Here is a 24,776-nt window from a genome sequence, read left to right as displayed (position 1 = left end):
TGGTTGTGATTTGCAATTTCTTGATGGCTGTTGAGATTGAGCACCTTGTCATATAAGTCTTTGGAGAAGTGTGTATTCAGATCTTTTGCCCATTATTTAATTGAATTTTTTTAAATGAGTTGTAGGAGTTCTTATATATTTTAGATGCAAGTCTCTTATCAGCTATATGATTTATACATATTTTCCACCATTCAGTCCAGTCTAGTTGTGTAATATGGTCCTGAGAAGAAGAATCAATACTTGGATGACTTAAATAAGTAATTTGGTACTTCAGAAACTGGCTATGGAAAAAGACATTTGCAAATATTAATTTCTTAAATTTCATAAAGTCTTTAAAAAGTTTGATATCTATTTCCCCTAAATACATGTACTCACATATGAGACTGATTATCCTTAAGTGAATAAAAATTTTTAGAATATGTCTATAGGGACACGGAAAGTAGATTAGTGGTTATCAGAGGGAAGTGGGGTGGGGAGGTAGGTAGATAGGGGTAAAGAGGTTCAAATATTTGGTGATGGAAGGAAATTTAACTTTAGGTGGTGAACACAATGCGTTATACATATGATGTATTGAATTGTACACTTGAAACCTATTTGATTTTTATTAACCAGTATCACCCCAATAATTTTAATAATAAGAATGGATTATTATAGAATTGATTTAGCTGACAGTTCAGAAGAACTAAAGTTTAGAAAATCCCTGAGCTCAGGTAGTATAATATGAACTAAATTGTGCTTTTCATTTTGAGCGATGTAAGGAGTGTATTTTCCAGTGCCAGTCCTACTTTAAAATTGAGATTGTCCATAGCTAAAAGGAAAACAGAAAACTATGACCTTTTCCGTGGGATGTGGTCATGGTTCAGCTCCACAGTTGTGTGTTTTTCCCTAAAATTTTTAAACTTCAGTATTCTTAAGTGCCTCACTTTATTTTTATCAATTTGTATGTGTATGACTTGAATTAAGAGCCTGTGGGTTTCAGAAGATGAAAGTACACTCTTTTTGTCCTGGTCTTGGGTGTCTAAGTATGGTTTCAAATGTGAAACTTTCCCAAGTTACTTATGTGTAAAATACAGGTAACTAGCTCTCCATTTTATGAAAGCTTGTATAATTCTAAGCTGTAGATGAGGGTTTCTCTACTTCAGAACTATTAGGATTTTGGGCAGGGTCATTCTTTGCTGTGGGGCAGTCCTGGCTGTTATGGGATGTTAAAAACACCCTGCCTCTGCTCACTAGATTGCAGTGTGCCCCCTCCCCAGCAGTTAGGAAACCAAAAAGTCCCTGACTGCCAAATGTCATCTTCTGGGGAAAAAAAAATTTTCCTTAGTTGAGAACCATTGTTATTAGCTACAGGAATTGTTAAAATAAATTTTGTAATTATATACTGAACATTTAATTTTGATAGGAATAAAATTGACCCATTTCAGCATTTGATATGTTTTCTTCTTTTGAATATTATCAGATCCAGGCATTAAATCTTTAGTAAGGGGTCAAAGAAGCCGAAGGGAAAGTAGGGTGGCAGGGTGGCAGAGGTGATTTAAATAGTTAAACCGTGGATAAATAAACTATTTAATTGCTAGCACAGTGCTTAGGGTTTAGTAGGTCTTCAAATCCAGATGTTTGAACAGCACAGTATCTTGGGATCTCTTAAATCGAACGGTGCCTTTGTTTACACATATTGCAAAAGATAACTTGGAGGGCTTGCCAGTTTATTCTGTGTAATAGTAGATTAGGTTTTGTTGGAATTAACATTGTATGAAGGCTCTAAGTGGCCAGAATATACAGATTGTTCCTAGTTTGTTCAGTAACTCAGGTTGCTTAAGAGACTGTTATTTATAAGTAAAGGTTTATAATCAGTTGGTGAATTGGTAAGCTCCTAGATTTTGTTGTTTTTATTTATTTTTTTTTGTAACTTTTATGCTTCTCTTTATAGAGAGAATTTTTCCAATTACAAGCTCTCCTTTCATACATCTTACACATTCTTTATTCCTCTAACAGTTTCCTTTAAAGGAGAATAGGCTTCCACAGGGATTAAGGAAGTAGATTTTCCAAGTGTTTAGTTTGTTAGTACCCAGTGTTGACTGTCAGCATTGAAAAAATTGCTGACAAAGTGTAAAAAAGTTTTAATGAGAAAGATTTTATTCTGTTACAAGTAGAAAGCAGAAATTCTTGCTTCTGACTAACTTAATACAGTTTACGTTTTAAATCTTTTTGATAAAAAAATTGTAATACTGTTTTTGAAGAGCTCATCTGATTCAGTCTTAAAACATTTATAAAATTCTGTTAAAAATTAGAATTTCATGGCTCTTGCCTCAGACTAATTTTTGGCTTAAAATGACCCATGGAATTTTGGATAATTCCTTTTCTGGATCCTTCTTATTCAGGCTTAACTGTCTTTTGTTGTTGTTGTTGTTTTGTTTTGAATGACCTACTCTGCTGAGACTGAGTAACCATGAGTTTTCATTGCTAGTCTGAGACGCTGTGAAGTTGTACATAACCTAGATAGAGACATCTTTGTTGCCGTTGGTTCTTATTTCAGTTCTGTATAGTTTGGGATGCAAGGCCCAGATTCCTCAGAAGGGACAGTGACAGTAGTTGAGCAGAGGGAGAGGTTCTAAGGTGCCCAGGGTAGGGAAGATGTTAATTTGTATGGTAGGATGGTTGATCCAATGATTCGGATTTTTTGGATAGGTTTAATGGACAGTAAGAGAGAACGTTATTACAGTGAGGGAGTGCTGTTCCTAGGGTCCAGGAGTCGGGCATAATGAGAGCTAGTTGGAGGAAACTGCTCCGTTAACATCAGGGTGTTGTCATTATGGCCTAAAGCTAATTATTTGTCTAGAATGCAGACCTCCCTTACTGTCCTGTAATCCCAGCAAATCGCAAAGTAATGAACAGATGGAGAATGAAAAAGAACTAAAAAGAAAATCATAAAAAGTTTAAGAAAGTTAAGAGGAGGCTTAAAAAAAACCCCCCAAAGGAACATAGAGTAGGATAAAAGAAAAGGAAATAGTTACATTAAAACCTTTTATAATAACCCTATAATGAGAGGTAAAATAAGTAAAATGAGTGATATTTAAAATAAAAGACAAAAGGCAGAAATAACTAGCTAAGTAAAAATCTCAAAGTGAAGCTAATAAACGATATAATTTTTAAGTAGAGTTTGAACTTATAAAATTTTTAAAAACTTTTAAATATCTCACAACATTCTATATATTTTATAGCATTTATCACAATTGTAATTAAGTAATTGTTAGGATAAGTATTTTTTTTTATCGTAGCTATCCCCTCTGATTTGTAATCTTTATGCTAACAGGGACTACGCCTTTCTTATTCATTGTGGTATTCCCAGATCTCAGCAGTATGCTAGCAACATATTATGTGTACAGTAAATTCTTTTTGAGTTAAAAAAAAAAAAAAAGCATAGAGGATGTTAATTTTCCTTAGAAGTTTTGTTTTGTGAAATTAGACTTAAGGTAAGAGACTCTAAAGAAAGGCAAAGAAACTTTTGAAAAGAAAGTGAACCAAAGCAGGCTAGGAAATAATGCAAAGCAGTTAACATGTCTCAACAATAAGAAATTCTAGAACAATGTTGAGTTTAATGAGTTACATTTTACAACATCAATAATGTGATGACAAAAGCAAACAAAAGAGAGAAAACATGACAGGGAACCCAGCCCCTCGACCCCATTATGAGAGAGCTCCTGGGACTAAGGCCCTTTTGGGCGCCTTTTTGTAGGCCCCCTTTTTTTATTAGGTTGAAGTTCACATAACTAAACTAACCTTTTAAAGTGAACAATTCAGAAGCATACATTACATTCATAATGTTCTGCAACCATCACCCCAAAATAAAACCCTTTAAGTGGCCATTTCCATTTTTTCCCCCAGCCCCTGGCAAGTACCAATCTGCTTTCTGTCTTTATGGGTTTTCTCTGGTCTTTTTTTAAAACTGGATCTATTGGAGAGGAATGTGCTATGCCCCAAAAGACATTATTTGGCTTTAGAGGCCTACGTAGTACTGAGACTCAGAGTTAGATCTCTTTTAGATATAAATTTAAGTCTTTAATAGCATATTTAAAGACTTCATAAATCTAAGTGATATTTCTAAGTACATTTTATTTTAAATTTATAATTCTCTTAATTCTTTAGCTTTCTATCCTAAAACTATATAAAATATAATTAGATTAATGGTCACCTATGGTAATCTGGTAATCAGTTATTCATATGTAATTTGCACATGTAGCTAGCATTTGTGCCTCTCTCCATTAAAACAGGGTTCAACCATCGACTTTCTGGACTGGATAATTCTTTGTTGTTGGGGGCTGTCTCGTGCAGTGTGAAATGTTTCGGCAGCATCTTGGCCTAGGTGCCAGTAGCACTCCTAACCCCGCCTTCAAGTTGTGACAAGTAAAAATGTCTCTAGACATTGCAAAATATCCCTTCAGGGACAGAATCACCCTGGTTGACAACCACTGCTTTGAAATCATTCCTCTTGAGAATCTGGCTTTCTAGTTCAATAAAAAGAGACTTTTAATACATTATTTGTTAGAAGTAGTCATCGTAGAGTGGTAGAGGAGAGTTGCTAAATCACCCATGATGCTTAGTCATTGATTTTTGTAATTGTTCCCAAAACTGCTTCCATTCTTAAAAACTTTTGGAGTTTTTAATTCTGACTTTTGGCAGCAGTCTATTTGCTGATTATGTTAGGGTCACTCCTTGTTTGGCTATGCTATGCTAAAGGAATTCAACTTGATTGCCTAACAGGAAGTAGTATCATGGAAAAAGTAAATACAGCCATACGAGTTTGTTCAGAAATACTTGAAACATTCAAACTGTTTTGAAATATAACGACTAGAGCATTCACCAATTGAAGAAAAAAAGGTGAATTTTTTTAACACAAATTTTCACACTTGATGTTAAAAGAACCTAAACCATCTTCTAGTATTTCTGCTTAACTTAACTAATGATAAATTAAATTTTCCCTTTCTATGCTTCCCGCCTAAGCCCTAGAAGTTGTTTTCTCAAAGTGTAAAGACTGTTTGGCTACTACTTAAATCTTGTTATTTCTGAGCAGTCACGTGTTAAATGAAGTAAATCTGAAGAGGAATATTTGATTTGATTTAAGATAGTTTCGAAATAAATTTGTAGCCTACCTAAATATTATAATTCTAATTGTAGATTCCCTATAGAATTGAAAGTGACAGTTTTTAAGGATTGTCCTCCTATGAGCCAGTTTTCTAACTAGTTTGAGATTTTAACTGTAATTAATTAGGCATAATTGGGGACAAAACTTTGTGGAAAGTAAGACAGAAGGGGAATGGTGGAAGAGAGCCAAAAGAGGAACTATTTAATACAGTATTACTAGATATTATTTAGTAGTAGGGTAGAGAGATGACACCTTAACTGGCTTTTTACTGGGCATAAAGTATTTAATAAGGTCATGGGAAGAAAAAAATCCCACACAGTGGGACTGTCTACTTCGTACAGTAAAATCCAGTTTCCATAATTTCTGTTTCCAGTGCATGGAAGGAGACGAAGGCTATTCTATAGAATTCTTTATAAAGAATTCTAAATTTTTCCTTAGTATAGATGTAGAGAGAGGTGTTATTAATGGAATATACTTTTTATTAGAATTCTGTGTGTGAGTGGCTTCTCTCCTCCATCAGTACTTGGACTGATGTAATATCTTCTTATCGTTTTACTTATTTAGGGACTACGTTAGGAGTGAACTGGAGTCTGCCTATGAAGGACCAATGTATTTAGAGCCTCTCTCCATGAATCGGTTTACCACAGCCTTAATAGGTAAGTATTATAAAAAAATTAAAGTTGTAGGTAGGAACCAACCAGCCTTAGTATCATATAAAGTTGTTGCATACTTACTACAATAAAAAAAAAGGAAAACTCCTAGTTATTCATGGTGACTCTTCCAAAATTCAGCCATTGTTAAATGTTTTATTTTCTTAGTCTTTTTTTCCCCATGCATAGATATTTTTTACTTTGCCTGTTTATAATCATATATTGCCTGTAGTTGGTTGTGATTTTTATTGGTATTTTAAGTATTTGGGAAGATTAACTTTTAAATAAAGCTAATTTTTACTTTGTCAGATTAAAATGAAATATATATTGTCATAAAGTTATTTATTATTGAAAGCTGTCACCTTATAGTCAAAAATAAATTGCCAGAAACCTCAAGAACTTGAAACATGATTGAAATATTCAGGTGGCAGAATGTTAAAAGTAGAAGCGTTGGCTAAGACTCCACAACAACATAGATACAGTGTAAAGTGAGGTACTAGACTTTCCCATGCAGGAAGTGAGAGAAAACCTGTTTTGTGGCTCTTAACCTCACCTATGCGGGTGTTAAAAGGTTGAATGTTGGAGAATGAAGGAAGATTTCTTTAGAACTGTTTTCTCTGAAATACCTTCCCAGCACTTCACATTTAGAGAATTCAGCAGTGGATCATTTGGAGAGTCACATGTCTTCTGTGGCTTGGTGGGGGCGGGTATTGTGGGCTGATGTCTGACCATGTCTGCAAAATCTAAAACTGCACATCCATAACTAGCAATGTGTGGCTTTTGAGCATTTGCAATGTGGCTAGTCTACATTAAGATATACTGTTAAGTGTAAAACACACATCCAGTTTTCTGAGACTTAGTACAAAAAGGATATAAAATGTCTTTATTTTTTTTAACATAGATTGAATGTCTATATGATAATATCTGGAATATATTAGGTTAAATAAAATACATTGCTGATTAATTTCACCTGTAAAATTAAAAATTACATAATGGCTCATATTATAATTATAATCTGATAAAAAGGCCAACAGCGACTGGCTGGCTCTTGCGTTTTCTGACTGTGGGGTGAAAATGTTTTGTGGGGTTTTCTGTATTTTCTAATCTGTGTAGGCAAAGGATGTTTGTTTCCTATGGGCAAGATGAAGGCCCAAGAGTCTCTGAAGATTTTCTTAGGTCTTATAGGAAGGCCCTTTAAAAGGATGATAAGATTCCAACAGGGATGAACTTCCAAATTCCCAAGAGCTAAGGAAAGAACCAGAAACAGCCAGAGGAGGGTACATGACAGGCACCAGAGGGGAGATCCACAGTGATGGGCACAGTCTCAGAATAACCCATTAAATTGCCCAGGAGAAATATCAGTTTTAAACTACACCAGTGCCAGAGGGCACCAATACCGTCTTGTTGTAAGAGTACATTCGAGTAAAAATTTCCTACTTTCCTCCCTCTCCTTCCTTCCTACCTGCTTCAGTCCTAGGTAAGTCAAGAAGAGAGGGAGATGATGCTAGCAAAGAGAGAGAAGCCTGCCATACTGCTCTACCCCCTCTCAAATGCAGGTTTTCTAAATATAATCCCGTAGGAGGCCTGACCTAGAGTAAGGGAGAAGCCTCAATTTTAAATCAGTTTCAAAGTTTTGGTTATTGTTAGATTAAGACCATGTAACCTAAATTAGATTAGAAAAGTTATGGGACTCTTAACCTTAGGCTAGGAGAACACAAATCTTCACAGAGTAGATTTTAAAAGACGGTAGGAGAAAAAAATAACATTGCTTTATGACTATAGCCTATGAGCTGGTGTATTCAATAATGGTAACATTCAAGTATGAAAATATTGGCTGGCTTAGAAAGCTTGTAAAGTCTTCTCTTTTGTTCTGTAGGAGATGCAGGTTAATTTAAATCGGAAACATATTTTCTTAAATTGTTCCTTTCAGTGGCTATGATGGTCTATTTACTCAACTAAGATTCTATTAATTAGAAATAAAACAAAATCTTTAAACTACTAAGTGGCATGTTTTCTTCAGACTTTGATTTTAAAGTTATGTCTCTCGTTTTCTTCCATTTCACTAATGAACTTCTTTAATGAAAAACTAAGCAGTTTGAACATGCCGTCGTTTCTTAGGGTTGCAGACTTCTTAGAGGTGTTTCTAATAGTGGAATCCTGAAATCCAAATCCAGTACTTGAGATTTTGATTTATTCAGAATTATCAGGCAGATTGGAATAGGCAGATTGCAATAATCAACTTCCTATTCTTTTGGAACTGTAGGAGAGATTTCCACTAACACTATGACTCCTTCCTACTTTCACCTAAATAGGAGGAGGAGTCTTATCTTAAAGAGAATTATAGCACATGAGTCATATTCTTCTTTGAAAGAAGATAAGTGAAGCCTGTAACCCCAGAACTGAGCACTGAGTGTTCTGGCATAGGCTTATGGGAACGTTCACAGCTCAGAGGAAGTTTACATCATACTGAACAAGGAAATTTAAATGTCATAGCTATGAGCACAGTGAAAGTAAGATATGCCAGAAAGAAAATTCCTTCCTAATTATTCCTAGTATTAAAGCGTTTTCTTAAAAGTCAAGAAATGCTACATTTTTATGATGAAAATCCATTCTTTCCTGCATCACTCCTCTCTACTCTCAGGTGTAATTACCCAGAGATGCACGATCATTTCTTCCCTGGTGTTTTCTCTTGTCCCTTTCTGGGAATCCTGTTAATTGAGTAAGGTTCTCCTACATTGAGCACCTGACTTTCTTAACTGTTCCATTTTCCTTTTCTTTCTCTCCTTTCCTCTCCTCTTTTTGTTTTACTTTCTGAAATTTCCCAACCTTATCTTTCAACACTTTTATTGTATTTTCTTGTTGTTACATATTTTTAGTAGCCAAGAGCTTGTTTTTATTGAATACTTCTTTTTTACTGTGACAGTCTTTATTTCTTAGCTGTGTTATTTATCTCTCTGAAGCTTTCTTTTGTTCCTTGCATTCTCTCCATTTCCTCTGAGATCTTTTTTGTTTGTTTTGGTCTTTGTCTTTCATGAAACAGCAGTGTTTCTCAAGCCTGTATTAGAATCACCTAGTTATTTTAAATAAAAGATTATGAATACTGATGCATAAGCCTCATCTGAGGTTGATTAAACCATAAGTTTTACTTAAATATCTGGGAGTGCTTGACTGATCATTTGTATTCAGGTGAGTTATTGTTTATTGGAATCCCAGAGCTTACCAATGCACTTATTTCACAGTTGGTGTTCAAGTGGGACTGGCTGTTTTGAGGGGAACTTGGAAGTATATGGTTTGTGTGAGGTTTTTTATTTGGACTTGGTCAGTTTCCCCAAAGAGGAATCTTATCCCCTGCGGAGGAAGCCCATGTCCTAGAACTGGGTGGCAACGAATGTGGTAGCAGTGTTTGGAGCTCTAGAGAGATCTCTTCTTTTTGGGTGCACACTTCAGTTTTAATCTCCTCTTTTCATTGGGCACTTCACCTAGCCTGGGGTGTCCAGGAGCATGTTCCAGCCTCTCTAAAGAGCTGATGTCAGTCTTCTTCCCAGGACAAAGGAAAGAGTAGTGGCCTGTCTAAAACCGGTTAGCTGTCTCATATGTTTTTGTCTTCTCTCCTCTAGATGTTGTTGACATATCCCACTTGATGGCCTCTCTTTTTTTTATATGGGTTTTCCTCACTTTTTTGTGCCTTTATGAATGTTTTTCATATTATTTTAATATCAGTTCTTTTAAGGCTAAAACTAGTACTTTGTGAGAGAAAATATCATGTGTTATAGTAGATTATTAATAAATGTACAAAATTGATTGCTGTTTTCATATTCTTCTAACAATAATATGGCTAGAACACAAACAAAAATCCTAAAGTATTTTACTTTTCATTGGAAGAGAATTTGACTAAATGATCTTTGTCTTTTGGGGGGCGGGACAATGGTTCTAGGACTTCTTGATATCTTTTTTAAAATTTATTTTTCAATTACAGTTGACATACAATGTTAGTAGTTTCAGGTATGCAACATAGTGATTAGACATTTATATACCTTATGAGGCCATCACCCCAATAAGTCTAGTACCCATCTGATACCATACTTAATGATTCTTATATTCATCTGAAAGGTTACATATTCAAGAATGTCCAAGATATTCTGAAAGGATCAGTGAAATGGAACAGTGTGGTATTGTCATCAGAGTAGATCATTAAAAAAAAAAGAGTAAGTTCTGACACAGACACAGAGGGTTTCGAAGTATACCAGAGTAGCATTTCAAATTAATGAGAAAACACCTGGATGATTCCAACAGCTAGTTTTAAGACAACTAACTAAAAATCTAGAAAAACAAACTTAGATTTTTACTTTTTATCTCATTCTAAAATTTCAAATGTGTTAATTTTTAAAATAAAGATTACTAAAAAGAAATATGGGTGATTACTTGTATACTTGTTTGTATAATCTTAAGTAACAGGAGCCATGCAATTAACCATCAAAGGCAGAAACCGTTAAGGAAAAGATTTATAGGTTTGACTGTTTACAATAAAAGCTTCTGTACTAATAAGAGCAGAAGGTTATTATAATATTCAGGCAAATGACACATTGGGAAAATACAATTATATGGCAACAGAGATCAGTATTTCGATCAAACAATAGAAGGCTACATATCCTAGTGGAAGAATGGGCAAAGAATGTGAATAAGCATTTCACCAAGCAATTGCAGTTTTTGTTATTTGCTTATTGGTAATGTCAGAACTACTAGTAATCAACAAAATACAAATTTAAAGAAACTTAGGAAATATTCCTTGTCTTCCTCTTCCTGAATTTATTTTCACTGTTGGCAATTCAGTGGGAAAATGGGCACCGTATACACTAAGTGTTTTTTTCTGTAGGGTGATTTGGCAGTTTGTGTCATAAGCCTTAAAAATGTTTCTTCTGACTTAGTAATTGCACTTTTAGGAATCGAGTCTAAGAAAATATTAGAAAATGTACTCCAAGTAGTTTATAAAAAGATGTCATAAATGTTCAAGCTTATTCATAACAAAGCTTTTTATAATTATGAAATGTTTGGAAACAGCCAAATGTTAATGTCATATATATTCAGTATAACATACCATACAACTAAAAAATAACCATGTACATGTGTTTATTAGTGTGGAGAGATATATGCATAATACGTATTAAATTTAAAGAGCTAATTATAAAATAATATGTAAATCTCATAAAATATTTCTCTATATTCATATGCATAGAATAAATCTGAAAATATGTTTAGCTAATATGAATATGCTATTATTCGTATTCAAATATGAATAGATAATATGAATAGCTGACTTTTATTGAGTACCTACTAGGTTTCAAATACAATGCTAATGCTTTTCCATGCATTTTTTCATTGAATAGACCGAAGGTATTAGCGGAGCTACCTTTGGGTGATAGGATTATGAGAGCTTGAGTTTTTTTCTTTTTACTTCTCTCTGTTTTCTATATCTATTCTATAACTTTTCTATAATGATTATGCATAATCCTCTATGAGATTTTGTTGCTTAAACATTTCAGTTTTAATTTTAATTACTGAGTCATTTGGGAGGGCTTGCATTGGCCTGTGAATGCAATTGAAGATCAAAAACCTCAGAATAAATCTTGTCAAAGCATAGTCTTGGACAAGTAACTGTGTCTTGGATTTTATGCTTTTACCTATAGACCAGAAGAATTAAATGTTGAGCAGTTTTATAAAAGGAGCTATATATATGTACAACTGTTGTGCCTGAATTATTATAATATTGAATTAGACATTTAAAAAAACTTTCTCCATATTATGCATGCCATCTGGAATGTGATGAAGTCCAGTAGTAGATATTTGTGCTGCTTTTTAAAAATCAATCCTAGGGAATTGCTGCTCAAAATGCATAAGACATGTGAATATATAATTATGGTCAGATGAAGTTAAAATTTGACCTGAGAGATCTTAATTAGACTTGTTCAAAAACTCCGTCATCCTTATCAGCAGTGATTTTTGTTTTTATTTTCATGGATACCAACTCTCAAATGCATTCTCCCTCCCCATTTTAGGTCAGTTGGTGGTGTGTACTTTATGCTCCTGTGTCATGAAAACGAAGCAGATTTGGCTTTTTTCAGCTCACATGCTTCCTCTGCTAGCTCGACTCTGCCTGGTTCCTCTGGAGACAATTGTTATCATCAACAAATTTGCTATGATTTTTACTGGATTGGAAGTTCTCTATTTTCTTGGGTCTAATCTTTTAGTACCTTATAACCTTGCTAAGTCTGCATACAGAGAATTGGTTCAGGTAAGACTGACAACTGCACACGGGTAGCTAAAATTCTGCATAAATATTAAGTATATTAAAGATTTAGTTCACTTTTATTTTACAATGCTGGTCATGGTAACATTCTGTGTGACAATTTCAAAATAGCAACTATTTTTAACCTAATTTAGGAGCATATGAGATTTTTTGTTATGAAGTTCTATTGCGAGGCAGTAAGGGAAGCGATTTCTCTGGAAGCAGACTGTGTGGATTTGTACTCTGGTGCCGCTGTTTACTAGCTGTGTAACCTGGGGATAGTCACTTGTTTGCTTATCTGTAAAATGGAGCTAATAATAACAGTTGTACTTAACTCAGAGGGTTGCTGTGAGATTTAAATGAGTTCACTGCCAGGCAGATGATGTTCAGTGTGTGTTAACTATTGTAACAAAGACAAAAATAATACAGAATTAAATACCTAGAGGTTAAATCCTATTTTTTTTTTTTTCCCTGATCAAAGCCCTACTGTGACTTAAGTTTTCCCCCTATGTTTGCCTAATTTATTTAAAGTTCTGGTCTATAATGTGATGGATTTCATTTAGATGTAGTACTTGAACTGATTTTGTCAGTATAACGTGCTTCTGTCACCTTTTTTCAGACTACTCTAAAACAGATTATTCTCAGATACAAACAGTAGATATTCAGGAGATAAATATTTCTAGTTGCAGCATACTATATAAAATAGAGCTTAAAATTGACCTTGGTATAAAGAGTGTTGAAATGGGCAATCTCTTCTACCTCTTGACCGTATGTATATGTGACTTGAAGGTACAAGAAGCTCTCAGATTGACCAAACAGGTTTTTGTTGTTGTCTCCCCAGGGGCAGATTTCTCAGAAAAAAATTTCCGAAACTCTTGGCCTTAGTCTAATTCTTTTCTTCATCTTACACAATGCTAGAAAATCCTGAAAGTAGATCTTCCAAAGAAGTTATTTTGACTCTCTACATGAAGAGCTGCTTCAGGGTGAAAGAGTTGTAGTTATATTCAGAGGAAGAATGACAGATTTAATTTTGTGCATTTTTTCTTTGAATTCAATCTCGTGGAGCTATCCTAGTTTCTAAGAAACAGGAGATACTGAGTAAGGATTAATTGGATACTGTTTATTTAATCACCATAAGAGCAAAGCCTCCATTTTTCAATGTTCTGTTTACTCTTTTGGTTGCCATTGGATTCATGCATCATCAGTAGGTGTCGTAGTTGCAGATAAACTATAGGTTATAAAATTTGTGACCTGGAAAGAATTCTATAGGCAAGAAATGAAAACCGTCAGGTTTTTTAGCAGTCTGTTCCTTGAATGGCAGTTAGCTGCCAATAATAATTTTGCAGCTAGTTGGACAATTTTCTTTTTTCCCCTCAATATTTTCAGTTGAGGGAAAAGAGAGGTTAATCTTGACTAGATTTTAGAAAAAGCGTTTGATTTACAGATGGAAAAAATTTAAATTTAGAATAACCTGCACGTCATTGTGTTTCAACTTAAAAGATCTTTACCTACCCAGAAACCAGAACTTTCAAGTCAATATATTTTAATTTAAGATCTTTACGGTTCATTGAAACCTTCTGGTATCACATTAAGAGTTCCAGCGAGCCCAGTTGACTGCTTAGTTTAGAGCATGTAGTCTGCCTGGGAGAACCCTGTTGTGGTATCAGGGTCTGGCCCCTGGCCTAGTAACTCCAGAAACTCGGTTACATCTGTGCTCTTAGGCTGACTCAGATTATGAGACTCAATTGCATGAGAGATTGTTTTATAGACTGGGAAGCTAATTTATTGATTTATAGTAGATTAATAAACATTTTTAGATGTGCTTTTATTTTTCTTAGTGTGTTAATGTACTTGGCAAACCAAACTGAGAAATGTTACTGAAAAAATACATAGTTGGAACAAGGGGAATTGATTTGTTTTCGGGGAAAAACTTGCTGTCTTTGCTTCACAGTAAACTTGTCCAGTGATTATTCTGTCTTCCATCAAACTATTTTTCATCTATGACATTCCTAAATAAACTGAAAAAATTCTTCTTTTACATTTCACTTTTTCCTAGTCCCTCAAGTAATACTGCATCATTCATGCTTGTCCTGTTCATTTCGATTAGATATGAGTAAGTTTACCAAGTCTCCTGGTACTGTAGTTTTAATCTACATGTGACTATTTTGACTTTATCCCTGAACTATTAGGGCAGTTTACTGTGTGTCAAATGTTCATAATAATGCAAAATCAGTAAATTTTTAAAAACATGATATTTACTAACTATATGTGTAGAGGGAGCTTTGAGCAAATTTAGCTGAAACAATCTTAGAATAAAGATTCAGTTTTTCTCTTTAAGCACTTTAGGATTAACCTTGTCTTTGAAAGTGTTTATTGAAGTGATGTAAGATGTTTTTCCTATCTTATTTTCTTATTCAGGTAGTCGAGGTATATGGCCTCTTAGCCTTGGGAATGTCCCTGTGGAATCAGCTGGTGGTCCCTGTACTTTTCATGGTTTTCTGGCTCGTCTTATTTGCTCTTCAGATTTATTCTTATTTCAGTACTCGAGATCAGCCTGCATCACGTGAGAGGCTTCTTTTCCTTTTCCTGACAAGGTAATTAATAAGAGTGTATTACTGCATATAACCTTAGGAAGAGAAAACTTTGATTTAGGAGTAGTAAGTTTTGTGGATTCACTTTTATCAGTCATAGTACTTCATATCTAATTAAGGGAGCATTTTCATTCAGTGGCTGCCTAGGTGTGGCAGTGCAGGGAAGTGCTAATGTAATAATGGTGGTATAGTTGGCTACACTATGGACCAAAGTACATAACAGATTGTAAAATTATTTTTCAATTTCAAGTTAAATTATTGAGTCAATTAAAGAAAAATATGTCACTAAAATTAACTATTGTTTGTTGAGTATTTAATATGTGCCAGCAACACTACTCTACACTTTTTTTCAAACTTAATCTTTACAGCGGTTCTGAAAGATAGGTGCCTTGTTATCATTACCATTTTATAGCTGAAGGAACTTTACCAAGAGTAATTTTCCTAGGTGACACTGCTAAAAGCAGCAGCGCTCACACTGAAACCCCATCTCCGTTCAAAACCTGCGACTTACCTATGTGCTTTCACTACACCTTATTGTTTTGAAGGTTTTGCTTCATTATTGAGAGTGGGTCAAATGTTTGGTGAAATGAGTACATCATAGTACTTTATTGTTTAACCCAAAGGAATTCTAAGACTTGGTTTTAAGGTTTAGTCTTAAAAAAAAGTCTTAAGTTATTAGAGTCCTTTTTCTACTTCAGTGACTTTGCTGTGAGCTTAAGCTAGATCCACATTTGTCATTTTTCCACTCTGAGTTTGAATCTCAAGCCCTCAGAATATAGCACATGGGGATATGTCTTTGTTCCCTGCCTCATTGTCACTTTAAAAGGCAAGAATGAAACTCTGCCCTCCTGGAAAGTAAATTCAGGTGGATACGAGTCTTGAGTTTTAGTTCATAGAGCCATTGTTTCTTCAAAATGCTGGAACATGTGTACTAAGTGGTATAGGGAACGAGAAGTTTAAGACAAATTTATGGTCCTGTTATTTGGTAAGATTGAAAAATGTTATACAAACTTCAATATCAATAAAAAGGTCAGTACCTATTTAATCAAAAAAAAAAATAGAATAAACTAATTGATACTGAGTCACTTTTAGTTAAGTAGCTTCTATAAACATGCAGTAAATTGATGTCAAACACATTTTGATGGCCGATTTATTAGAAACTTCTAATAAATAGAAGTTTCACTGCTATTTACTTTTGTGTAAATATTATGGAGATTTTATGCAGAATTTTAAAATAATCCAGAGAGTAACCAAATTTAAAGAGAGAGAGAAAATCCTGTGGTAATTTTTTTAAATATACTTTCCAATATGTTTGTTTTTATTTATTTATTTATTTATTTATTTATCTATCTATCTATCTATCTATCTATCTATCTATCTCTCTGTCTCTCTCTGTCTCTGTCTCTCTCTCTCTATTTATTTATTTGAAAATCCTGTGGTTAGACTAGAATAATAACCTGAGTTTGAGACTGGGGTTGGTTTTGTTTTAAGCTAGATTGCTATCCATTGTAAAGCACAATCAGATGACGTATAGCATAATGTAACTGGTTTAACAGTCAGTAAGCAGTGAGTAAATTTGGACTTATTTACAATGTAAGAAAATAGTACTGAGATTTTTAGATAAGGTTTAGATAGATATCTTGCTAAACTAAATTTTCTCTGTATTTCTTTTTTTATACATAGGATAGATTGCCCTTTCTCAGAATAAGAATGCTTTAATTTCTTTTTTAATAGGGAAGTTCCCATGTGGTTCTTAGGTTAATTTATATCTCTGTAAGCCTTGTTCTTTGACTTCTTGATGCTGTTTTGTGCCATGTTATATTTGTGTGTCACTTTGCCAAAGAATAACTTATTTACAGAAAGAATTGCAAGTTTACCAAAATAGCCAAACTCAACAAACCAACAATAAAAGCACACACAAACAGACTGAAAAACAAAGTTTTTTGTTTGTTTGTTTTTTGCAGCTGAAAAATAGAAACTAAGATCCATAAATTATCTCATTGAAGAGAGAGGGGAAGAAAAAGTTTTATAAATTTCCCAAACTCTTTCACTTCCCCAAATCTAGGTTGAAACCTTTTATTTTCTTTAGTATGCTCTCTTGAAAAATAGCACCACATTCTTTTCTAAAGTAAGAGAAAAAGAATGTGCTCCTTTTGAAAATGTAATTAAATCATACTGTTGAGGTCTAAAAGATTTCTCTATATATGGAGACAAGAATATTATGGACTTTCAGTAAAATTTTCAGATTTTCCAATGAGAATGAACTAAAAATTTTAGTATTACTTTCAACCATGAGTTTCCTGTTTTTTAATTACTGGACAATTTGTTTAAACATGTTATATGAGTTCTCTGAGAAAAATATCAAACATTTTAGAAATTAGATTTGTAAGAATGCCATAAAGTTATTTATTCTTTTAGCTATCAACCACTATGATTGGTAGATATTTTGGTTCCTAACAGAAAACCAGACAGTTTTGTCTCGTCATAATGTACATTGGTCTGCATAAAATTAGATATTTTCACATAAAAACTAACTTATAAGCAGTTGATTAGGAAGGGTCACTATATAGCAGAAGCATGGAGTTACATAGTAAAGGACAGTTATTGATTCACTTGAATGAATTCTTCATCCATTCAATTGAAATTCTTCACTGGCATTTTAAAACTTAAAATATCATGTTTTGAGTCTATGGCCATGCTATCCTGAACGAGCCCAATCGCGTCTAATCTCGGAAGCTAAAGAGGGTCAGGCCTGGTTAGTACTTGGATGGGAGACCACCTAGGAAGACCAGGTGCTTGTAGGCGTAAAAAATAATACAAAAAATTAGGGATTGTAAGCTTACAAGGTCCTTGCAGTCTGTGAGGTCAGCCAAGGGTTGCCTCACCTAAAAAAAAAAAGATATAGTGCTTTGAACTATATCTTAGATGCTGTGTAAAAGGTAAATCCAAACTATTGGTACCTAATTTTGTATATATTTGCAAAATACTTGTTAATATCTTCAATGAAAGTTTTGAATGTAATTCCAAAAAATATAAAAGTATTTCCAAGATTTAGTGTAAGGTCTTCCAATTCTCCTTATAATTGGTATTCATAGCAAACTTTTATGTTAAATATTGATAATAAAATTATTTTTAAGTGGTCTTGGGCTGTGTTCTTGGACATGTTTTTGAAATAACCCAGAATAAATTTGTCTAAGCCTAGATTAAATTCATGTTAAAGCACCGGCAGCATGGAAGATACTGTTGTAGCGAGAGGAGTCACAGGGCTCCATCGTTAGCACAGGCCCACCCGGACAGCAGTTTGGACAAATAAGGGATTTCAGCAAGTTACTACATTAGCAATACAGTCTTTAACAATTTGAACAGCTATCATTTTTCAGAGGAACGGTGGATAATTACACACGTTTCTTTTTTTTTTTCCTATTATCAGCATGTTAATTATACGTTTCTTAAGATTTGAACAAAATTTAAACCCTTAGAGTTTTAAGGAGGTGATGCATTTGAAGGAGATGCTAGATAAATAAAAATGAAGATTTTGTTTCAGATATGGTGCTATGTATTGAATATTTGCCAAAGAAATGGAAAAATGTCGGTTAGGATAATAATAATAATAATAATAATAATGGGTTTAAATTAGAGTGAGTGGGAGATTTCATCTCAAATTTTGTTTCAGAGTGTTTTAATTAATGAGGGTCAGATCTAGTTTGGTGGTTATTTAAAAACTTAAGATGTTTTTATTCCAAATAGAAAATGTTTATCTGTCAATATTTTCCCCTTTTTTTCTAGTATTGCTGAATGCTGCAGTACTCCTTACTCTCTTTTGGGTTTGGTATTCACGGTTTCTTTTGTTGCCTTGGGTGTCCTGACACTCTGCAAGTTTTACTTGCAGGGTTATCGAGCTTTCATGAACGATCCAGCCATGAATCGGTAAGTGCCTTACTCTGAAGATCTCCAGAAACTTAAATCTTACATATAATGTGAAGAGCTAGTGATAAACATTTTTGTTGACGAATTTTAGAGGAATTTGAATTTCGAGGAGGTTTTTTTTTTTTTGAAACATTGCAACATTTGGATTAAAATACCATGAAAAAAGTAAATGTAGTTTTATTCTTCATATCTAACAATGCATATTGGAAACTTTCCTAGATTTATTTAAGAAATTTTTGATAACTTGGTTTTTTTTCCCATTTGAAGCATAGCCATATTGAAATTACATTTCTGTATTTGATATTTTCTGAAAGTTTTTTTTTTTTTCAGTGTTTGAACATAATTTTGATACTGTTTGAAGTTTCAAAGGCTGCATTAATGAGAATGCAGAATAGTTAATCTAGTGGTTATTAAATCACTAACATCAGGTACTGGCAAACCTTGTTGCTGGAACTTGTGATTTCTGTTAATACAAGCTTTTCATGGTTTATTTATGTAAGTTTATATAACCTCTTGTTAAAGTCTTTACATATTATGGAATACTTCAAAATTAGTATATGGTACATATCTTATAAATTAGGGTAAAGGTTTTTTTTTTTTTCTTGGTGTTTATTAGTTTTTTTAATGACAAGATTAAAAAACCTGTAGTCTGTAATCTTGCCAGTCCCAGCTAACATCTTTTTAAAAACATTTTGTTTGCTCAAGATCCAAGTAAGATCCGTAATGCATTTGGTTGAGATGTCTCTTAAGTCTCTTTTTATTTACGTCCCTGCTGTCTCTGTTATTTTTCCTTTGTTTGTTGAAGACATCAGGTTGTCCTTCATTTTTCAGTCTGGATTTTGCTGATTGTATCCCCATGAGGTCATAAAATATGTTCTATTATTCACTACATATATCTGATACATGTATCTTAAGTTTTGTAGTACATTCATAGAGTAAATTATTACCAGTAAGTTTATTGACTTGGAAGGGTATGTACATTTTAAATCCATTAGCAAATTTTTCTCCAGATTATCTGTTTATATCTCGAAATTAGTCTGCCCATTTTTTCTCACATTCCTTGTCAATACTTGGGTCAGCAGACTTTGAAATATTTGCTAATTTGTAGTTTTGAAAACTGTACCTATCCTTTGATCATTTCTCATTTATTCGTGAGAGTTCTTTATAAATCAAGTCAATAGGATAAAGGTCTTAGGATTTTGTATATATTTTCCATATGGAAATTGAATTAAAAAAAATTTGTATTTACATCTTTTGGTTCTTATGGTCTATGTCTTTTGGTTCTTATGGTGAGCTTAACAAGACCTTTACTACTTCAAGATTATGAAGACATTCACCAATGATTTTATCTTTTATAATAGTAATATAGCTCATGATGTAAATATATATGTATAATGCAGTGGCTATCTAAATAAGAATGGTAGAGGTATCTGGCTCATTAGTAAAGCCTTGTTAGAACACTTTTATTTATTTATCTTAGAAGTTGCTTTTTTCCTCCTCATCGTATGCTAAAATAATAACTATTATGTTTGGCATATGTAGTGATATCTTATGACTATATAATATTACATTGTTGTTATATGATAAGGTAATATTCTGATTAGATATTTTCTTGTCTAAATATCACAAATAATGTAACATCATTCTAAACATTTATGTTATTTTCTGTTGGAATTAAATGAGATTCTGATTATTGTTTGTTTGTTTTTCTGGAAATGTATGCTTCTTTAGGGGCATGACAGAAGGAGTTACACTGTTAATCCTGGCGGTGCAGACTGGTCTAATAGAGCTGCAGGTTGTTCACCGGGCATTCCTGCTCAGTATTATCCTTTTCATTGTTGTAGCTTCTATCCTACAGTCTATGTTAGAGATTGCAGATCCTATTGTTTTGGCGCTGGGAGCATCTAGAGACAAGTAAGAAACTTCCTAAAAGAAATTTTTGTAATGTTCTTTGCATGAGTTTGTTGTCTGAAGATTTAGATAATGTTTAGGGGCAGAAAATGGATGAATAATTGGTATGAGCTTAAGTTAACTTCATTTTTTAATTTTTCTTGTATGTTTGACTTTTCTGCTGTTTCCTCCCAATATTCCTACAGTTAAAAGTCACATCCAAGGCCCTGTAATTACAAATCAAGTTTTTCTTCTTAAGAGAAATTTAATACTTCTTATATTTGTCCAATCTTAAAATTAAGAACATAGAGCATTAAATTTAGTCCGATAAATAATATATAATTTTATTCTGTGTAATGTTAGAGGAGGAAAAGTATTGAGAGAAACATAAATGAAAGAAAAACACTCAGGCATTCATAAAGATAGGCATTTATGGAATAACGGCCTCATCTGATGATCTTTAAAATGGTTGGAACTTAACTAAGGTTATCTTGACACCTCGCGGTACCAAATAAAATTCATAGCGAGATTCATGTCTCATATTACAGAAATTTTCTTAAAGAGTAAAAGTCAAATTATTATTTAGCTCTTTAAGATATTATTTTGGCTTAATGTAGTTTATACAAGGACATTCTGTAAAGGATTGCTTAGAATTCAGTGCCACTGTGTTTTTCTATCATCTGTCTACACTCTGATTATTATCAAAATTCCTGCATGTATTGCTTCTTTGGTAGTGTTTAATGAGTAAGGGAGCAGGTAGACTTTTGGGAGATAGAATTTTGACAGCAAATTTTAAAAACATTTCAAATTAGCATTTTAATTATAGTTCATCAGATTTGTCTTTTTATCTCTAGATAAACCCTTTTAAGGTTTCTTAGAAGCATTTAAGTTGTTGAACTCAGTGGTGAACTCAGTTAATAGCCACTTAAATTGAGTTGTTTTTGACTTAAGTACAGTTACTATTTTGTCATCTCTGGCACTTTTAGTATTAATAATTATACGAATTAATTTAGCACATATTAATAAGATTAATATAATGCTGTAGAAAGTTCGGGGAAAAGAGAAAGATATATACAATTCTATAACCATAAGATTTTTATTGAATTTTAACTGCTTAAATAAGAATATATATGTACATATATGTTTGTATGTAATACACATAAAAATTAGACATAAATTTAAAACTGCATAATGTATATACTTTTCTGTGTATGTACATAAATACATTTGTGTGTACATATATAAATATATATCTACTTCCTTTAAATGGATAATAGCCACCTTGCTTTTGAAAAATACATTTAAAGTTTTAAGGCAAATTGCCCTGTTTAAGAAAATGATTTATAATTTATCACCTAATATAGTATAACTACTGTTACAATAAATCTTGCCTGCCAGCCTTTCTTTAAAAAAATGAAATTATGTTTTGCATCTCAAAGCAGAGCTACTGATGAGTTTATGTTTGTCCCTTAACTTCTGACAATAGAAATGTTTGGCAAGAAAAACACTTTTCAAAAGTATCTAGCTTTAATTTTTACCAAAATGGTAATTCACTTCTGTGAATTACTAATTATAGATAGTCCCACACAGTATAGCATTTAACTTTGTGTATAGTTATTTTTCCTCTTCCCTATAAAATAGTTACAGGTAGGAAGGAGGATTTATGCTACCTTTTGTGTCCTTGAGATGCTTTGCATAGATTTGAGAACATATTACAGATGCTGATATTTAATTAAAACAGCTTATTTTTGTGCATCTATGAACTTCAAACTATTTCAGTCGAAATCCACATTTCTTTATAATAGTTTTAAATAATCAGTGTTCATGTTTTATAAGAAATCATTAAATAATTTAAAGTCTCGCTATTCAGTTTACATAGATTGTAATTGTTTTTAAGAGAGAGGGAAACTGTTTTGGGTTTATGGTGATTTCTTTCTAGATTTGTGATCACTAAGTTAAAAAATTACTCCAACTTTGGCTTTTATTTACCCAGGAAATGGAAGTATCTATTATCTTTTATTAAAAAAAACCCTTGTGGAAGTAATAAGGCCCTGCATCATCTATTTACTTATAAATTGGGTACATAAAGTATATCGTTCTACAAGTAGATTTGTAGGGGGTGGAAATCACCCCTTTTTTTCTGTCATACACAGATTTTTCAAAGTTCTGCTAAGGCACTTATTGGGGAGGGTTTTTATAGATTTATCTTTTAGAAATTCGTATACAATCTATTTTAAATTGGGGTACATTTAAAGAATGATCTATTAGAATATTGCTATGTTATGAAGAGGTAAACACAAGAAAAAATTATTTTCCTTTTCTTCATGCCATAACTAGGGGGCTTCTGTGTGTATATTCCACTATTGACAACAAGTAGGGTTCAAGTGGAATTAGAAACTGAAATCTGAGTCTAAGAAACCTCTTGATTTATTGTCTTCAAAACATAGTCATGCATGTAACTATTCCCCTATGAAATAACCATGATAACTTTTGTCCTGCTTACATCATAAGGGCTTTGCATTTGGGTGGATGGATGGGTAGGTAAGAAAAGGTAATAGCAAATGGAAAGTAATTTGAAAATATCAAGCAGAAATGAATTTTAGTTTTATTTGGCACTTAATTCAAACAAGTCCATGTGCTTAGGATCTGGGCTATATGAAGAAAGAGTTATCCTTTTGTTAAAGAGTTTAAATTTGGGCGATAAGACATGTATTCATACATACATATATATACACACATTTATTTTGATAATAAATAGAAAATGAAAATATAAGTAAAAACGTTTATAGATATATAAACAAAATACATGCTATATATAAATATATAATTGAAATAACACTGTAATTTAGTGTATGGCAGGTTGGTACAGGTGTTAAGAATTCCGAGAGGGCAGGTGATTCCTGGAGAAAGGATTTACATTGCCTGTATAAATATATTTGTTTAGCTTAAAAGGTTTAGAAAAAGAGAGAGTGGACTGGAGGCTTTGTTTTTCTCTGAGAGGACAGTTAGTTAATTAATCCTATTTGGTTACAGTGAGGAACAGATGTTGACAACTTAGGACCAAAAAATTGGGAGTGGATACTAAGCTGGGAAATTTAGAGAAGGTATTGACAATCGTACACCCGTGGAGCTTTAGGAAGATAGGTGTGGCGGTGTCCAGGATAGATCAGGGGCTGGATGAGGAAGACCCGCTGTTAGGTCTTAGAACGCAGTGGTTCATAGTTCTCCCCCATCCTCAAGCGGTGTGAGGATTACATACTGCTCATCAGAGAGCATATTCCTCTTAATGGCACTGTGCTCATAGGAGCAGAAATTTTCATCACAGGGTAGAGCCGGGTCAGGAGAGGATGGCATATGACTTCAGAACACAGATTACTGTTAAAATTGTTAATGTTTAGTGCTAGGGGGGAAAAAAAGCCTGAAGTCACTAGGACTGGGAATGAAACTGAAAGCAAACTATTGAGGGAAAAAAAGAAAAAAAGAATTGATGGTACTTGGCCGCTGAGTATGGAGACTAAGAGAAAAGGAATGAGTCAGGTGGCTTTGAAACATCAAGCCTACGACAGGACCTGCCCTGAAATCTATCTAGTACAGTGACCGGCATGGAGAAGGGTGCCCAGTACAGCATCTGTGAAATTTAAGCATGTCACAGGACCTAATAGTTGTTAATGCAATTGTTGTGCTACTTACTAGGTGACAGGCACTTTAAGAGAATACTTTTCTTTCTCTAGGAGTTTATGGAAACACTTCCGTGCTGTGAGCCTTTGTTTATTTTTACTGATATTCCCTGCATATATGGCTTACATGATTTGCCAGTTTTTCCACATGGATTTTTGGCTTCTTATTATTATTTCTAGCAGCATTCTTACTTCTCTTCAGGTAAGCCTGGGATTAATTAACTTTGTTTTTCCTTCTAGAAAAGGAATTAAACTTTTTCAGGATTAGTGATTATAAGTAGCCTATTTAGGTGATTACTTCCCACCCTCTTTACTAGAATATATTGTTTATTTGAGCATAGGTGTTAGAAGGTAGGTTATTAAAATACTAGACCTGTCTATGTCACTGTATTATTTTTTATCAAGGTAATTAAATTTTGCATTTTCTCCTTTTCAGAATAGTACGACATAGAGCTCTCATGTAAATTGTAAATTGATTAACTATAAAATATTAAAAGATTTTAGTGCTTATTTTAGAGCACTTTTTTTAGTAAATACCCACTCAAAAATATCCATAGTTTTATGATATATATATATATATATATACACACACACACACACACACACACACACACA

At 33.3% G+C, this 24,776-nt stretch overlaps 1 protein-coding gene and 1 pseudogene across 16 annotated transcripts in view; both read left to right on the top strand.

The window, feature by feature from the left end:
* Nucleotides 1-24,776, top strand: part of RNF145 (ring finger protein 145) — a 67,469-nt gene that overhangs the window by 15,594 nt on the left and 27,099 nt on the right. For all 16 annotated transcript variants that reach the window (XR_005655857.1, XR_005655855.1, XR_005655854.1 and 13 more), the window contains 6 exons: nucleotides 5,708-5,799; nucleotides 11,847-12,082; nucleotides 14,495-14,670; nucleotides 18,454-18,594; nucleotides 20,326-20,508; nucleotides 24,216-24,363. Coding sequence is in view for 12 of the 16 variants with exons in the window: in XM_039876714.1 (XP_039732648.1) it covers nucleotides 5,708-5,799; nucleotides 11,847-12,082; nucleotides 14,495-14,670; nucleotides 18,454-18,594; nucleotides 20,326-20,508; nucleotides 24,216-24,363 (976 nt within the window). In the remaining 4 variants the exon portion in view is untranslated. The remainder of the gene's footprint in view (nucleotides 1-5,707; nucleotides 5,800-11,846; nucleotides 12,083-14,494; nucleotides 14,671-18,453; nucleotides 18,595-20,325; nucleotides 20,509-24,215; nucleotides 24,364-24,776) is intronic.
* On the top strand, nucleotides 17,353-17,472 carry LOC120616995 (uncharacterized; annotated as a pseudogene).

The sequence above is a fragment of the Pteropus medius genome, unplaced genomic scaffold, assembly GCF_902729225.1.
Source record: "Pteropus medius unplaced genomic scaffold, Ma_sr-lr_union100, whole genome shotgun sequence".
Lineage (NCBI taxonomy): Eukaryota > Metazoa > Chordata > Mammalia > Chiroptera > Pteropodidae > Pteropus > Pteropus medius.
The sequence above is the reverse complement of the archived record's forward strand: the minus strand, read 5'-3'. Positions and strand labels throughout refer to the sequence as shown.